The sequence below is a fragment of the Microtus pennsylvanicus genome, chromosome 4, assembly GCF_037038515.1.
Source record: "Microtus pennsylvanicus isolate mMicPen1 chromosome 4, mMicPen1.hap1, whole genome shotgun sequence".
Classification (NCBI taxonomy): Eukaryota; Metazoa; Chordata; class Mammalia; order Rodentia; family Cricetidae; genus Microtus; species Microtus pennsylvanicus.
The window spans coordinates 59,223,845-59,242,630 of NC_134582.1; the positions used below are offsets into that span (position 1 = coordinate 59,223,845).

At 37.2% G+C, this 18,786-nt stretch overlaps 1 protein-coding gene across 1 annotated transcript in view; it reads left to right on the forward strand.

The window, feature by feature from the left end:
- The window catches only part of Ccdc178 (coiled-coil domain containing 178), a 349,165-nt gene that overhangs the window by 55,386 nt on the left and 274,993 nt on the right, over positions 1–18,786 (forward strand). The window contains exons 8-10 of the mRNA XM_075971135.1: positions 2,395–2,615; positions 10,905–11,047; positions 16,784–16,937. Coding sequence (XP_075827250.1) covers positions 2,395–2,615; positions 10,905–11,047; positions 16,784–16,937 — 518 coding nt within the window. The remainder of the gene's footprint in view (positions 1–2,394; positions 2,616–10,904; positions 11,048–16,783; positions 16,938–18,786) is intronic.

The following is an 18,786-nucleotide window of genomic DNA, read 5'->3' on the forward strand; positions in this document are numbered from 1 at the left end:
AAATAAAGTGACCCATACATTTTATCATACCACAGGCATTTGGAGGCACAAATGAGGGCCCCAGACTCCCCTGGTGCTCTGCATGTCTCCTCTTACCAGCTCCGTTTTTCACATATCTGTGCATGTGGATCCACAGCTGCTTCCCTATGACTATTTCATGGAAGAGAAAGAAATGTCAGACCTTAGAATGAGAGTGTTTGACAGTATGTGACACACTTTGCAGAGTGGATATGCTCCAGTAGATGTGAGAACTACAGGCAACTTCCCACAGTGAGATTATTGAAAGCATCCCCTTGAAGGATAGATGGGCAAGGCACATGTGCAAAGTTAGAAAGGGGAAGGGGCACACTCAAAGGATAGCAGGTATGAATGTGAGATAAATCAGCACAATGGAAAACATATAATTTAGAAGATAGAGAACATAAAATGACGAACTAAAAAGACAACAAAAGAGTATGGAATCTGAGGCAGAATACCTAGAGCATGTACACATCTGCACCAAGTCCTTGTGTGTGTGTGTATATGTATATATATATGCACACATATACACACACACACATATATATTGACTTCAGTTTAGTGTTTTATAGTTTTCCTGAGTGTGTGAACAAATGGGCCTCTGATTGGTGTGTGTTTGTTTGACTTTCTAATTCCAATGTGAAAGTTTTTGTTTTATCTTATTTGCTTATATTGGATTATTATTATTCATATAAAACCTGTTTTTTAATAAGAGACAGAAAGGGAGTGGATTAGGGTGGGGAGTAGGTAGAAAGAAACTGGGAAGATTAGAGGAATCAGGGAGCATAATCAGGATATATTATGTGTGAAAAAACATCTATTTTCAATTAAAGGAAAAAATAAAATAAAATTTTAATAAAAAATAGACATGGAACTCTAAATAAAGCAAAACCAACTTCTTCTTCTTCTTCTTCTTCTTCTTCTTCTTCTTCTTCTTCTTCTTCTTCTTCTTCTTCTTCTTCTTCTTCTTCTTCTTCTTCTTCCTCTTCCTCCTCCTCCTCCTTTTTTTCCCTCATTCCTCTTCCTCCTCTTCCTCTCTTTTTTCTTCTGATTATCCATATCCAGCTTGTGGCTCTGGTTATTGATAATGAAAATATTCAGAACATAAATTTGAGATTTATATTTAACTAACTGTGAATGTTTATAGAAAGAGGAGTATCAGTACATAAACAAAAAAAACCAAAATATGTCTCTAGACATTAAGAGAAAGACCTTGACTCAGTACTTAGAAAGGCTTCAACATAAAATATGCATGGGTATAAAGGTTAGAACTGTTTTTATAAATGTAATTGAAAATGTCCAGGAAACAAGAGAGAGAGAGAGAGAGAGAGAGAGAGAGAGAGAGAGAGAGAGGAGAGGGAGAGGGAGAGGGAGAGGGAGAGGGAGAGGGAGAGGGAGAGGGAGAGGGAGAGGGAGAGGGAGAGGGAGAGGGAGAGGGAGAGGGAGAGGGAGAGGGAGAGGGAGAGGGAGAGGGAGAGGGAGAGGGAGAGCAGAGAGCAGAGACCACAACTGACTAAGAAAACACTTTAAACTATACAACAAAGTCAGGGGGAATCAGTATAAATATTAAAAAATACAGACCTAACCCATGAATTGAAGGCACAATCCTATACAAAGTTATCAACAAACTTCATGAGAAAATTTTATTTTATTTTAAAGTATTTAAAAAATCAATTTAGTTTTTATTTCAACAGTGCAAAATGGCTTTTGTATTCAGAAATTGTAATGGGAAGAATGCAGGAGCCCTCTTAGCTAGTTTGTTTGTAATTGTCTAAGTTCATATTAGATATATAAGTAATTAGGAGTGATTTCAATGTCTAAAATTTCAAACATTTTTATTGAAACGGTTGGTGTTTATCTCTTTTTCAAATTTAGAGATTTTTTTCCATTGCTATTTTCTGCCTATGGGCCTTGCGTGATGCCAGGGTTGGGGGCATCTGTGCCCAGTGAAGGCTACCTGACTTCTCTCTGACTCCGCTCTCTTTCTCGTCCTCTATCTGCTTGAAACTCCTGCCTTGCCCTACTCTGTGCTGTAACAGGCACAAAGTTCTTCTTTATTCACTAATGGTATTCATAGCATCCCGAGGGGAATTCCATATCATATAATGATCATTTTGCTGGTTGTAATAACTTGGATTTATATTAAAGATTATAAATTATTAATTATAAATAATTATAAATTGTTAATAAAGCATGCTTTAATCCTTTTGGTGATGAGCTAAAAAATAGTATGTTTTACAATTAAATATTTAAATAAAATTCACAGATGAATAATTTCTAAAGCTCAAAGTGGAGCCTGCGCATAAACAAGCATTACTTTCTGGACTGTGTACTGCCACCTCTGAACTTTGTGTTGCTCTCATCATCTGCCTCCAGAACACGAGCACTTTTCCAAAGATATCGCAGAGCTGAACAGCCATATTGAAGACACGGCCCAAGTGTTGGAGCATCTGGAGAAGCAGAAGAAGAAGCTGGAACAAGCCAATGCCAAGATCCAGAAGGACATTGACTACATGACTCACCATGTCCCCCTGCTGGAGTCGAAACGGAAGCAGGAAGTAGAAGCTCTGAGGGACTGCTATCACAAAAAGTTTGAGGTAACTGAATGTGTGTATACTCTCTTGGTTACTCCCAAGTATTTCAACTCTCAGAACTTAATGTGTCTTCTAAGGTTGAGCTGGTATTTAATTTTCTAATAACCTTCTCAGTTATAATTTACTGATATTCATTTAAACATCTTAGCTACTTATCGATAAACCTAGTATGATTAATAATATTTGTTTGATTCATTATTAAAGTGTTTCAAAAAACCTTTTTTATTTTTAAACCACTGTTTGAACTGAGTGAGAAAGTAAGTAAAACATATCAGTAATTTAATCATTGATAAAATTATAAAAGTAATGGGGCTTCAAGAGCTTAAATGACCTCAATCACATTGTGAAATACTTCTACAGAAAAATAACTATTTGCAACTGTTCCACAAGTAATAAATTTACCTCATATTAGTGTTAAATCGTTATAAAGTAAATTTAAAAGTCCTTGAATGTTTCCCATGTTTAATACACAGCATCATCCTCTTTATTCCATCACCAAGAAACTAATATTAATTTCATCTACTTCATGAGGAAAATGTAACTAATGTTTTAAAATTATGCTACATATCTTGAATTATAAAATACTATCATACATTGGCTATGCAAGTTTCTTAATCTCCCCTTTTAAGGTAACTGTTTTATCTTTGAACTTTTATGTTTAGTTATGTGCATATATATGTCTGATAATCTGTAGGTATACCATGTGCATTCAAGTGTGTGTGGTGGCTAAAAGGGAGTGTCTGCTTTCCAGAGGTACAGGCAGTTGTGAGCCACTGCATATGGTCCTTGGGACCAAACCAGGCTTCTCTGCAGAAACTATAATTACTCTTTACCACTGGACCATCTCCCCAACCCCTTACATTGTTTTTATGTTACCAAACAGCTCATCATAGATATAAATTTAGTTTAGTTTAGTTATGTATTCCATCACATAGATATCAAACAAATTTATTATTTAATGTTCTCTCTTTTTCTCTCTCTATGCCATCTGGGTTTTTTCTTAATATTTAATGATAAAAGTGAAGCTTGGCTACACACAACAATTTCACACCAATGCTCTCCTTTCAGTGTGCATGTGAACTTTCCTCAGCTGTATGCCTAGCCTTTATTGGGTAGTAGGTGAGGTCCACATTCTGCTTCACTAGCTAACGCTCCAATATTCTCCAAAGTTCCTCTGACAACTTTTCTGGAACAGTGGTTATGCTGCAAACTCATTTTTCCACCCTGGAGAATACTGCTCCCTCCCAATTATCTTCTACAATTTGAAAATCAATGTATCAGCCAGTGACTTCTCCATTACTGGTCTAATTTTTCTTCCACTGCGAAGAAGGTTGGATTTACTGGTTGGAATTCTAAGACAGCTCTTTGACAGTGACTAACTCATTCAAAAAAAAAAAATCTCTCGCCATTTCTAAGTAGGCTGGCTAGTTTTATGTCAACTTGACATAAGCTAGAGTTATCTGAAAGGAAGAAACCTCAATTGAGAAAATGCCTCCATGAGATTAAGCTGTAATACATTTTCTTAATTAGTGATTAATGGGGCAGGATCCAGCCCATGGTGAGTGGTGTCATCACTGTGCTGGTGGTTTTAGGTTCTATAAGAAAGAAGGCTGAGCAAGCCATTGGGAACAAGTCAGTAAGCAGCACCATTCTATGGCGTATGTATCAGCTCTCACCTCCAGGTGGGTGACCTGTATTAGTCCCTGTACTGATATCTTTCAATAACAAACAACAATATGGAAGTGCGAGCCAAACAAGCCCTTTCTTCCCCAACATGCTTTGGTCATGGTGTTTCTTTATGTCAACAGAAAGCCTCAGAAACTAAGCTTCCCTGCTACCTAAATATGGTGACTGCAGTTTATCACAAGAGGCAGTCTCTTGTAATCGGCATATTAACCAGGCTAGCTTAATATGAAACAGCAAATTTTAATGAAGAGATAGCTTACAACACCAGGGATCCAGCGATGGGCAGGAAATAAAAAAAAAAAGGACCGGTGGGGCTCGTGCCCATCAGATTTATATGTAAACATTAGCCCAAAGCGAACACGCCCCCCATTGGGCTGGGCTTCTCCTACAGTCTCTGGTGTGTACCCAGAAGGAAAGACACTGAACTGAAAGCCAGAAGGAGATTGGGACTCCAGTTGAGAGAAAAGTAAATCCAGACTTGTTCCAGCAATTCTATTTGACCTTGTCTCAATCCTGAATAACATGGTGCAGGATTGCTCATCAGTCTTGTCTTAGCTATTGTCTGTGTTTGTTGAAACCAGTGTCTATTTGACACGTTAATATTTTTCTGTCATTGGCCATGGCGATTACTGTGGGATGCTCAAACAGTGTTGTCAGACAGCCGGAAGAGTAGACTCAGGAGGAGATCACTGCAACAGACCAAGACAACAGAGGACTTGGTGTGTACATCCTGTCAGATACACTGTGACTTCTCTGCATCAACATGGGAGGGTTTCTTAAAAGCCTTTGGCTTAGGCAAGAAGAACTTTTAAGTTAGAGGATTCTCAGTGAAACACATTATCTTTCACCATCCAATCAGTTCAAGTTCTGGACAGCATCAGGCTTGACCTCCATTGAGTAAAACAGAATTCTGGAGCATAAGTATTTTGACTGCTCATTTCCCTTGAGCAACCTGTCTTGTACATTTTAGACTTCTGTAGCCCATGAGTTATTTCTTTAATCTAAATCCATCTTTGTGGGCTTCATTATCTCCTGTTGGACAATTTCCTAAAGAATCCTGGGTAACATAGCCACCTTTGTGGAAGGATGGGGATCTGTCACTTCTACCTTGTGTTGAATTATTCAACCAGAGCTTCATCAACTGCCTTTAACTCAGCTTGCCACTTCTGTCATCCCAGGGGGAAAGTGAGTATGTCCCTCTCGGTTTCTACAAAGGGAGCCAGGAACTGTGATGAGTCTACATTCTGACTGCACAGCACCAAGGAAAAAAAAAATTCCCAGAATGCATTTGAGGCACTGCTAGGCAGGATTACATATATCATGCAGCCATGGTAAGAAAACCCACAGTGACACAGCAAAAGAAAAGTGGTAATTTGAACAAGAAAACACATCTTCCATTTATGAAATGAGCATAACTGACAAAATTCAGGGATGAAAAACAGAATTATGAGGACTGCTGGTACCAAATACCTCCTCAGAGAGAAACAGAAGCACACAGAGATGTAAGCAACAGGCAGAAGAGCTTTTCAGAGTGTAGCCTCTGGAATGGAACTTCATCATGGATTTAAATCCCTACTCTAAGTATTCAGATCTTACATAATTGTTATAAACATTTGTGGCCATGCATTCTTTGTACGCAAAACCTTATAAGGATCCATATCCATATGCTTAGTGTGTACCTGAATTAGATAAAAAGGACCAATATAGAGCCTACCATAATGCACATAATGCCATGAAAATAACATTCTTAAGGAAATTTCTAGCTGTATATATTTGCATGGAAAAAGAAAGGTCTAGATTGACAGAGAGTACTATAAGGTAGGCTGCACCAAAACCCCCATCCTATCCATCAGGCTGTGAAAGCTATAAGTCCCAATCTGCCCCCTAAGCCTCCCATCCCTTCCCGGGCACCACAAACTCAGCAGAACTCTGCAACAAGCTAGCCACTACACAGAGAGTACTAAGGGGTAGGAGGCTCCAATATCCCCATCCCATCCTTCGGACCCTACAAGCTACAAGTCCCACTTCAGCCCCAAACCCTCCTATACCCCCGCAACCGCAGTGGAACTCTAAAACACAGCCTGCTACTACAGAGAGAGGACCAAGAGGTGAGTGATTACTCACCCGATCAAGGCAGGTGGGGGAGGGGCCTGGGCTTTTGCCCCCGTTTTTTTAGGAGAGCCTAGAGATTGGGGTGTTCCGCTTCTCTAGCAAGCCACAGGATGTTTCCTGCAGGTAGGCTACTCCAACACCCCTATCCCATCCATTGAACCCTGAAAGTTACAAGTCCCACTCCACCCACAAAACCTCCTGTCCCACCCACCCACTTAGCCCCACAACCTCAGAGGAACGTTGAAACACAAGCAGTAACTACAAAGAGAGCACCAAGAGAGGAACTCTGGAACACAAGCTGTGACTGCACAGAGTGGACCAAAAGAGCAAGCCAAGAGAGCAGGCCAAGAGAGACCTCATTGCTTCCCTGCCACACAAAGAGTAACAGTACAGAGCAGACCAAGAACAGTTATCAAAGACACAGACTGCCTACTGCAAGGATTGGACTAAGAGAGAAAGACACTACCAGCACCAATAGAAGAAAGAGATGGGTAGTCGTCAATACAAGGATTTATCTAACAACCTAAAAAGCAACATGGTAACACCAGAACCTAGTGGTCAACTAATGGGAAGACATGATCATCCTAACTCAGAAGAAGTAGAAGAAAACGATTTCAGTGTAACTTTATGAGGATGATGGAGGCCTTTAAAGCAGAAATGAAAAATTTTCTTAAAGAAATAGATGAAAAAGCAAACAAAAAAATTGGAAGAAAACAATAAATTCCTCAAAGAAACACAAGAAAAACCAATAAAAAACAATCAAACAGGTGAAAGAAACAGTTCAAATAGTTCAAGGCTTGAAGATTGAATAGGGGCAATAAAGAAAACACAAACTGAGGGAATTCTGGATATGGAAAATCTGGATAAACAAACAGGAACTACAGAGGCAAGAATGACCAACAGAATACAAGAAATGCAAGAGAGAATCTCGGGTGTTGTAGATACTATAGACTCATGAGTCAAAGAAAACATTAAATCCAACAAATTCTTAATACAAAATATCCAGGAAATCTGGAACACTATGTAAAGGCCAAATATAAGAATAATAGGGATAGAAGAAGGGCAAGAACTCAAAGGCACAGAAAATACATTCAACAAAATCATGGAAGAAAACTTTCATAACTGAAAGAAGAATATCCCTAAGAAAGTACAAGAAGCTGACAGAACACCAAATACACTGGACCAAAAAAAAGTCCCCTTTCCATACAACAATCAAAACTGAATACATACAGAATAAAGAAAAAGAAAGAATATTAAGAGCTACAAAAGAAAAAGGTTGAGAAACATATGAAGACAGACCTATCAGAATTACATCTGATTTCTCAATGAAATCCCTGAAAGACAGATGTGCTGCAGACAATAAGAAACCACGGTAGCAAGCCCAGACTACTATACCCAGCAAAGCTTTCAATCACCATCAATGGAGAAAACAAGATATTCCATGACAAATTAAAATAATACATATCCACAAATCTAGCCCTACAGAAAATACTAGAAGGAAAACACCAACCAACAAAGCTAATTGTACCCACAAAAACACAGGCATCAGATAACCTTACACCAGCAAACCCCAAAGAAGGGAAACACACAAACAGTACTTCCAAAAATAACAGAAATAGCAGTCACTGCTCATTAATATCTCTTAATATCAATGGCCTCAATTCACCTATAAAAAGACACAGGCTAAGAGATGGATACTACAGCAGGATTCATCCTTCTGCTGTTTACAAGAAACACACCTCAACCTCAAAGACAGACATTACCTCAGAGTAAAGGGTTGGGAAACAACTTCCCAATCAACTGGACCTAAGAAACAAGTGGATGTAATTATCATAATATTGGACAAAATAGACTTCAAACTAAAATCATTTAGAAGAGATGGAGAAGGACACTTTATTCTCATAGCAGGAACAACTCATCAAGATGAAGTCTCAATCCTGAACATCTATGCCTCTAAAGCAAGAGCACCCACATTTTTTCATTGGATATTTCTTATTTTTATGACCAATTTCTTGAGTTCTTTGTTTTGGAGATCAGATTTCTCTCTGATGTGGAGTTAGTGAAGGTCTTTTCCTATTCTGTAGACTGTCGTTTTGTCTTGTTGATCATGTCCTTTGTTTTACAGAAGCTTTTCAGTTTCCGGAGGTACCATTTATTAATTGTTTCTCTCAGTCTATGGAGTACTACACAGCAGAAAAAAATAATGGCATCTTGAAACTTGTAGGCTAATGGATGGAGCTAGAAAACATTATATTGAGTGAGGTAACTAAGACCCAGAAAGAAAATTATCATATGTACTCCATCATAAGTGGTTTTTAAGCATAAAACAAAGAAAATCAGCCTACAAATCACAATCTCAAAGAACCTGGACAACAATAAGGACCCTAAGAGAGATGTACATGGATCTAATTTACATAGGAAGTAAAAAAAGACAGGATCTCCCGAGTAAATTGGGAGCATGGAGCCCATGGGAGATGGTAGAATCGGAGAGGAGAGGAAGGAGAGCAGAGAAAAATGTATAACTCAATAATATCAATTAGAAAAACCTAATAAGGCAGTCTCATGGCAACAAAACAGCATATATAGACATTGTCCAAAGGTCCAAGAAGAAAATAATAAAAATAAATCTACCAAAATTTTAACTAATTTGCACCTCATACTGGATCCTAGATTTGATGACAGTGTAGTCAGATATTATTTAGCCTATAAACAACTTATCATTGCAATATCATTTTAAATACCCAGTCTATTAAAAAGGAGAGAGATTCTTAAATGAATTCAAGTTTATACTTTCAATAATAGAATCTTGTGAAATTTTTGAAAAAAAATTATTAATCTCTCTCTCTCTCTCTCTCTCTCTCTCTCTCTCTCTCTCTCTCTCTCTCTCTCTCTGTGTGTGTGTGTGTGTGTGTGTGATCCACTGGCTCTTATCTCTCATTCTGAAATAGCGATTCTGCCTCTAGGAATCCTCAGAATGAGACTGTGTGTGTATGCCACCGCATATATATATGAAAATATTATGTAAAATATTTACAAAATAGTCCTTTAGCATAGCAGACAAATAAGTCACTCCATGAACAACTCTTTTTAAGAGGCCAGAAATGATTTGACATTAAGAGATGTAGGTATATTGCTTAGTTTGTTAATAAAAGAAAAAATATGATTTTTACAGAAATATCTGTGAGATAAGTTTGTCATAATTAAAATGCTAATGTCAGCATAAAACATATACTTATAACCTGGTGTGTGGTGGTGAGGGTGGGAGAATGTAGGTTCTGAGGCCAGGCAATACTTGGTATTTTTTAATCAAAAGTTTATGATAAATAAATAAAATGGAAACAGATTTCTTGCATATAAACAAAGAATTCTTTTAAAAATTAATCCTATTCATATTAACCATTGAAACCCTGAAGTCATTCCAAGCAAATGTGGGAGAAAATGGGTACATGTAAGATGTGTGCTAACGAGACTACTTCTGCCAAAGTGACAAGACAATAAAATGATATAAAAGTATTTTAAATGATTAAATAAAACAATTTTCTTATATGTGAAATTTCAAGTATAAGACCTTTCCTCACAAAATATTTGTATTTCGTATTTAAAACATCCAAATACAGGCTTGAGAGATGGCTCAGAGTATAAGAATACTTGCTACTCTTGTGGAATATCAAGGCTCAGAACTGCCAGGAGCTACATACAGCCCCAGGACCTCCTGGAACTACTTCCAGGCTCTCTAGGCACTGCGTATGCAGACACAGATGCTCCTGTGTTCTGTTGGTGGAAATTAAAGCTATTACTCCTTTTTGTTTCCTGAGAGTAGTCTGCCAACGGCATTCGTGAGAGCTCTTACCTTCCTACTCAGCACATTATCTCCTCAGCAGAACCTTTGAAGACAATAATAAAGCTCGTACATCTTCTCTGAAGCTCACTTCATCACAGTGGGGTCTGTGTATTCCTCACCCACGCTCATGAAGTTGTGAACAACGTCCATGTATGTGCCTAGCCGTGAAAAGAACAGTTAGCGTTATGTTATGTGATTCAGACAAGAGAGGTGGCATAGAAAACAGACAGGATTGATGGGCCAGGAAGGAACTGCTGATGACATTCACTGATTATTAAAAGTCTGTTATTTTGGACTGTTAAGGAAGATAGCTTTCACTATTTCTGATTGAAATTTCTATGCTACTGCACGTTTTCATATTTCTCTGTAAGGTAATAATATATGCACATTGAAAATCAACATGTTGGAATGGTTTAAAGGATGATTTTAACATGAGCACATGAAGCTGTAGCTTTTATACGTGTATAGCACTGTTGTCAATCAGGGCAAACATGGAAAAAACATGGAGCACTGTTTCTAAGGAGCACACATTTAGAGCATCAGTTGCGGTAAGAAAATATGTGCTAGCAACTGTAAGCCTAGATTATGAGTGACACTGAAATTTTTTGAGTTAATCTTCATACATAGATGGGCCAAATGTTTTTCATTTCTAGGTGATGGAACTATTTAGGGATGTTCATGAAAAGCTTACGGAGTCAATACAACAATGTGAAGGTGCAAAGTCAAAGTTCAAGCAAATGAAACAAGAAGATGAGAAAGACATCCGCCAAGAGGAAACAAATATAGACACCTACAAGTAAGAATTCCCCATCAGCACTATGTGTAGCATCTAGAAATGAAACTTTAACCAAAACCGCAACAAATACCACTGCTCAAAATCTTTCAAAGCGCACAGAATTTAAATTGCTTATGCCTCTATTATCACCAAGTTTGACAATGAAAATTTGAATATTTGATATACAAATTTATTTATATATCCACAAAGCAGTATATTTTTATTTAAAAAATTGTCATGTATATATCATTATATTTCATGAGGATAAGGTGTACCATCAATGTATATCCCTGTCCCCTGTATATAAAAGTGACTGCTTTGCTTTTAGAGAAATGAGATATCACATATTATAAATTAATGCAGCAACTATATGCATAGCCATTAATATTTTAACTTATATTTATTTTCTTACTAACAGAACAATATTTAGATGCATAAATTATCTCTTGTTTATTAATAACTGAGATTTTATCTTCTGGTATTAATTTCTAAAGTAAATGTGTCTTTTGATATCTTGCCATCTTGGTCACAGCATTTATTTCTGTGATAAAATACCATAAGCAAAAGCAATTTAGGGAAGGGGGATTTATTTCATTTTACAGCTTATATTTCATCATCCAGGAAAGTCAGGTCAGGAAATTGAAGGCAGAAGCTGATGCAGCGGTCAAACAGAAGCACAACTGACTGACTTGCTCAGCCTGATGTCTTATAGAGCCCGGTACCACTAGTACAGAGGTGCCACCCACCCACAGTGAACTGGGTCCTCATATCTGTCATCAGTCAAAGCAAGACCACAGACTTGCTCACAGGCGAATCTGGTGGGGGCATTGTCTCAGTGGACATTCCATCTTCCAAAATGACTCCAGCTGAGACAAGATGGCATTGTTATTTAAGTGCTTGTTCAAAATTCATAATCTAATGCTCAGCCCAGAACTATTAAATATGAATCTGTAATTTGAAAAGATTCCAACACAATGTTAGAGAAATAAAATAATATTATTACTGGCTTTTGCCACCTTTTCAGTTAAATATTGATGCAAGATTTTAAAATTCTATCATTTGACAGAGGGGTTGGGCAGATGGCTCAATGGGTAGGAGTACTTCCTCAGCAAGCATGAGGACCTGTGTTTAAATGCCCAAAATCTTTAAAAAAAGAAGGGAGTGATTGATTGGTCATGTCTTTAACCCTAACCTTGAGAAGGCAGACAACCAAGACAAAACCGAGACAACTTCCTGTTCAGTGAGATTCTGTCTCAAGGCAACAAGGCTGACAATGGCCGAGAAAGACACCAGATGTCCTGCTCTGGCCTCCACATGGACATATGTATCCACACATATATGTACATGCATGGATGCACATATAATACAATACAATACAATACAATACAATACAATACAATACAATACAATACTTACCCACCAAAAGTGGCATACTCATAGCTTTAGTCATGCCTTTGAAGGTACACTCTCAGATGCATGCAAGTATAAAGTAACCATGATGTCCTGGGATATGATTGGCCTCTTATCACTACGAATCGACTTTTTCTGATTGCTGTAATTATTTTTCCTTAAACTTATGCACAAATGTAATTTTATTAGCTGTTATTTTTATTGATATTTAGAAAATATTTTCAAGTTCCAATTTGTTGGAGTATCTATGCTTTGGAGTCACCTAATAAACTTCACACAGACAAAAACATTTTGTCTGTTATAGTAAGCATGATTTTAAAGTCAAACCACTGAAAACACCCACAAATCATTGCTGCACCCCTTGAATATAAACTATGTGACCCATTTTCTTATTGAACCTTTGTTCATGTTGCTACTTATTTTCATTCTCCTTTATTCTCTCTATCTGACTATAATTCTGTTTTATTATTTTGCAAGGTACATTATTTGCCAAATTCAAACTTACATTGTTGAGATTCAAAACATATACTGATTAATAAAAAAATAATTAAAAGTTTGCTTTATTTATCCATTGCCACTAAATATAACAGTTGATTATAAAATGTTTTATTTCATAACCTATAAAAATACTTTTATTATTTTTTAAAGAAGAATGTTTTTTAAAAATTAAACTTACCATCAGGAAAACTACTTCTTCCCCTTTTGTGTCTTGGGCTTTTCATCATGAGTCCTCCTCGGCCGGTAGATCTCTTAGAATCCATCATGAGTCCTCCTCGGGCGGTAGATTTCTTAGAATCCATCATGAGTCCTCCTAGGCCAATAGATCTCTTAGAATAACAGCTTTAGTGAGGTTCTCTTAACAAACTGAGGTTAATTTTGAAAGAAAATGATTTTAATACAAATAAGACACACAGGGGCTGGAGAGGTGGCTCAGAGGTTAAGAGCACTGACTGCTATCTATACCCAAGGACCAGGGTTCAATTCCCAGCACCCACATGGTGGCTCACAACTGTTTTGAACTTTAGTCCTGGTGAATCTGATGCCCTTTTCTGACTTACTTGGGAACCAGGTATGCAGGTGTTATAAGACACGAATGCAGAAACTACTAATATACATAAAATAAAATTTATAAAATAACATAAATAAATAAAATGTTGTACAGTCTTTGAATTTTAATTTTTTAGAGTGTTAGTCATGTGACTTTTCCACTGTCTTTTTAAAGGTCACCTATGTACTTGAGACCTTAATGATTTATTATTTATGTATAGGTCTATACGTGAATGTGTGCTCCCAATGTTCAAGTGCCCAAGAAGGTCAAAGCATCCTGGAGTTCTAGACACAGGCAACTGTGGACCACCCTGCTTGGGCCTTGGGAGCCAAACTCCTGTCCTCTAGAAAAGCAATGAGCTATCGTAACCACTGAGCCATCTCCCCAGGCTTCCTTTTGGAGACTTTGTCTATTTCATTTTTATAACACTCTAGCTATAAACTACCTTCCCAACCAGCTAAATAAAACGAAAGTCAGTGTCGTCTAGTTGATTTTTGCTGCCTGTTATTTTCCTGGTTATTCTTTATTTATCAAATGCTGATCTTTTGGTGATGTAATTTATATAAAATTTATGCTATTTTTCTATCTTTCAAGTCTTCCATCAACATTGCCCCCTGTGCCTGTACTTCTGTGTATATTTGGGAGTGGAAGGCTGTTCAGTAACACACCAACAATAATATTCCTTAATTAATATGATGTAGTCATGTTCTCTGTCTTGCTCATGCTAAGTTGTACAGTGATTCCCCCAAAATGTTTGCTTTCTTTATTTTTCTTTATAAATAATTATAGACTCACAGAACTCTATGGAGTTCTTAATTCCCTTCTGTAGGCTTCTCCTATTGGGAAGATCTTAGAGATTAGAACTAGTATAATATCAGACTAATAAAGAGGCCTTGTCCAGTTTTCACCATGTTTTTACATGGACTCAGAAGCATGTGGGGGGACTGAGTGTGTAGTTCTATGTAACCTTCTCTTGTGTGTAAATTCAGTAACTACTGTGCCAATCTAAATATAGAACTGTTTCATCTCCTATGCTGCCTGAGGTTTGTTCCCCCTTGCTCTTTCTCTGCTCTTCACCTTCAGAGCTTCATCATTTGGACATGTAACGTAAATATATCTTGGAACAATCAACGTTTGGATTCTTGTTTTCTTTTTTTTTAATTAGATGTAGTGCCATTGAGATTAATCCATTTTGGCAGTTGTATCAAAAAGGCCTTGGAATTTACGATTCAATGTTGTCTCGCGATGTGGGTGTGCTGGGTGTGTTTACCCAACCACACTTTGAGGGGGGGCATTTGGTTAGTTTCTAGTTTCTTGCGAGTCTGATCAAAACTAATTAATATGCAAGGTGTGAGTGTTAAGTTTTTATTTTTCTGGAATGCCTGCCTCTGAATATAATTGCCAGACTGTATGCTAACTATGTCTTCAGTTTTAATAGAAACCACAAACTGGTCCAGGATGTGGATGGAAAGACCATTTGACGTCTAATAAGATCATTTTTTTTTCTCCCAACAAAATATTTTTAAAACTTATTTGTATACTTCATACAGGGCACACCAATCATGCTCCCTCCCCATTCCTCCCCAGTTTACCCTTCCACACTTGTACCCTCCCCCCAAAAGAAAAAATACAGGAAGTCCAATTATTGATATAAATATACTCATTAAAATGATCAAATTCCAACAGCCAGCCCTTTAATGATAATTGAGTCTCCCATCACACACATACACCCCAGAAGTCATCAGCTGCGAAGAACTACACATTGCATCTTTATCATAACTTTTAAGGACTCTCTTCAATCACTTTCTCTCTGGACTGTTTCTTTCTTTGGGGGGGTGGGGTGGCAAGATTGTCACAGAAGCTGTCAATGTCTCTCATCTCAATTACAAATCTACAGTCATATACACACCACTGCAAAAGAAGCTTCCTTGCTCATAATAGCCAGCAACAGAGTGGACCATGGACTTCCACATGGTTTCAGGCAGCAACATGAACATCCAGGCTCCAACATGGTCCCCAGAGGCAGCAGGCACCATAGGTCTTACATGATCTTCAGCAGTGGCACAAACCACAGATATCAACATGGTCTCCCGTGACAGTCCAGATAACACACACCAATATGGTCCCGAGTAGCAGCACAAACCAAGAACACCAAAATGGCCTCCAATGGGAGCCCAGACCATGTTCATCAACAATGACCTCCAACATCAACACATATGACCCTTGGCTTCAGCATGGCTATGTTGGTGTCCCTGGTCTGGAACACCACCTGAGATCACTTTTTAAAAGAAAAACAGAAAAAGTTCAGTTCCTCTAGCATGTTTGTAGCACTGAAGTTTTAGTTCTGCATGTTTTCTGCTTTAGTTTCTGAATGTTTTATAAAGTATCTAGTCCAGTGTTTTTCCTATCTGGTGTAGATAATTCTTTCTTAATAGAGGATGTAAACATTTTTTAATTAGATTTGAAAATTGCAAAGATCTATGGTTTATGGAAGGTTTGCCTTTTGATCTCAATGGGGATATTTTTTTGACAGATGTGTTAAGGGTTGTTGAGATTTATTCTGCCAATTTTTTTTATGGGTGTAGTGTCATGGAAAATCTCTTGTCCTGATTCTTAATTCAAAGTGTTTTCTTCTAAAATATTGTATGCAGTTTTACATTTTACACTTGGATGCATTAAGTTAATGGTACATGGGATTTAGTCAAATTTAGTTTCTTCTTCATTCAGTTTCTCCTTGAGCATTTATGTCATACTGCTTTGGTTGTCATATTGTTTTGTGAAATATGGTCAAGAAACAACAAGCCTTATTTCCATGATTCTACTTGTACATACTGGGTCCTGTTCCATTCCTCTACATGCCCAACACTTCCAATACCACCCTTGTTTTTTGATCAACAAACTCATACAATAGTTCTTGACAATAGAGAGAATATGAGTGACTCTCTCTGTTTTATTCTCCTGTCTGTTCCAGCTTAGTGGATGTGAAAATGGTTATATTTTAATGCCCGGTGACTTTTCATCACTTTATTACCCAACTTTTCCTACAAGATAATCTAAAACAATTCCTCCCAAAGAGTCAATAAATATATGCATAACTTTTCTCTCTATTCTTTCCATTTGGAAGCATAAATACTAGTTTGTTTTTGTTCTTACTCTTCGCTTAATATCCAAAGTCTTTTAGGAATTTGCAACTGCCATGGAATGGGGGAATTTTTAGAATACATTCCACTGATTCCTAATAAGTTTGGGGTTAATTTTCTTTTCAACGTGGATAAAATCATCTTTGCTTTTTACCTTAGGAAAGAACTATGTAAGCTTAGCAACCTGCAGGCCCACTACTCAACCTCAATTGAGTCTGTGAATATCCACATTGAAGAGGATGAGGAGACAATGACCGAGATGCTGAGAGAAACAAAGAGCACAACAAATGAACTATCAAATTTAGTGAAAACAGTGAGTTTTTCATGTTTTCAAAATTTAGAAAACGGTTTTAAGCTAGAAATAGTACATTTTCTTTGTCAGTTATTGAATACCAGTCAATTTCCTGCCTGCATTAGTTTTCTATTGTTAGATAGCAAAACAGATTTGGCATCTGGACAGAATGCTTATTTCATCATTAATTAAAATTTTATTTTTGTTAGTTAATAATTGTTATATATAATTATATGGCTTAATGACATTTTAATGCAAGTATGTCATGTGCATTGGCGACAAGCACCTTCCAATACATTCTCCTGCCCTGCCTTCTCTCCCATTTGTCCTTTTTGTAAATAATATCCCTTCTGATTTATATAAATGCACATGTCTATATGTGTGTATATATATATGCATATATATGTGAGTGTGTGCATGCATATAAGACGGTATTTGCATTTACTTGTTTGACTTGCTTTGCTTAACATAATCATCTTCAGTTCCATTAATTTTTCTGCAAATGCTATGGTTTTGTTCTTAATTATTCCTGAATATTTGTTCATTTTTTTTAAACAGGAGCCTACAATTGAAAAACCTTGAAATTTTAAAGAGTTTTTGGAGTTAGAGAGAGATTGTGGATATTATAGAGAGATTTAAATTTGGAAAAAGATTGGGTGTTTTAAAGAGACAGACGTTTTAAAGACTGGGACTTTTGAAGTTATGTTTTATACTGAAATACTGGTATTGGCATGCCATTTTAGAAGCAAGTGGAAATGTTCTATTTGTCTAGTGGAGTGTCTGCATGTTGAAGGGCAAGGGATCAGTTGTGCGGGCTATTTTTTATTTACTTGACAAAAGCTGGCATCGCTGTGGAAGAAGGGCCCTCAATTGAAAAAGACTTCTACCAGACTGACCTGTTGGCAAGTCTATGGTGAATTTTTTAAATTGACGATTGATGTGTGAGACCATAGCTTACTGTGGACTGTGCTATCCACGAACTGGTGGTCCTGGTTACAATAGAAAAACATGCTGAGCAAGCCATGAAGAGAATTCCACTGAGCAGCATTCCTCCATGGCCTTTGCTTAATTTCTTGGCCTTGAGCTATTGCCCTAACTTCCCTCAGGAATGGAATACGAAAGGTCTAAGATGACATAAACTCTTTCCTCACCAAGTTGGCTTTGGTCATGGTGTCTTATCAAAGAAGCAGAAATCCTGACTAAGACAGTGTGGATGTAACTTCTCAAAATGTGTAATTCATTGAAAAATATAAGTATAAGCACTAGGGACATGTAGGAATCCACAGATTACTTATTATTGTTCAAATAATTACAATATTTAAAAGAAGTTTTTCTGCTGATAGTTCAATTAGTCATCTGTGAAATGTTCCCCAATTGATGAGATATTTTCATAGAAGGTAAAATTAGCTGCTAAGCCTGTAATCTTTTATTTCATACATCGTTTTTAAACTGGCAACCCTGTACCTCCTTAATTTGTTGCAATAACACAATATTGTTCATGTCAGGGAATCATGAAAGCATTAAAAAGGTTCCTAATAGTTTTCAGTTATAGAAATTGTTTGGGCTAGTACACATTCCAGGGAAGATGAGAGCATGATGAAAGTTAAAATATATTAATTTTTCAGCATGTCTTTCATTATAAGCTACATTTTCAGCAGCACACATCAAGTATTAGTTAAAAGCAGTGATGTGCATGATCATCAAGCCTTGTTGTTTTAATTTATTTATTTATTAAAGATTTCTGCCTCCTCCCTGCCACCATTTCCCTCCCCCTCCCCCGATCAAGTCCCCCTCCCTCATCATCTCAAAGAGCAATCAGGGTTCCCTGACCTGTGGGAAGCCCAAGGAACCCCCACCTCCATCCAGGTCT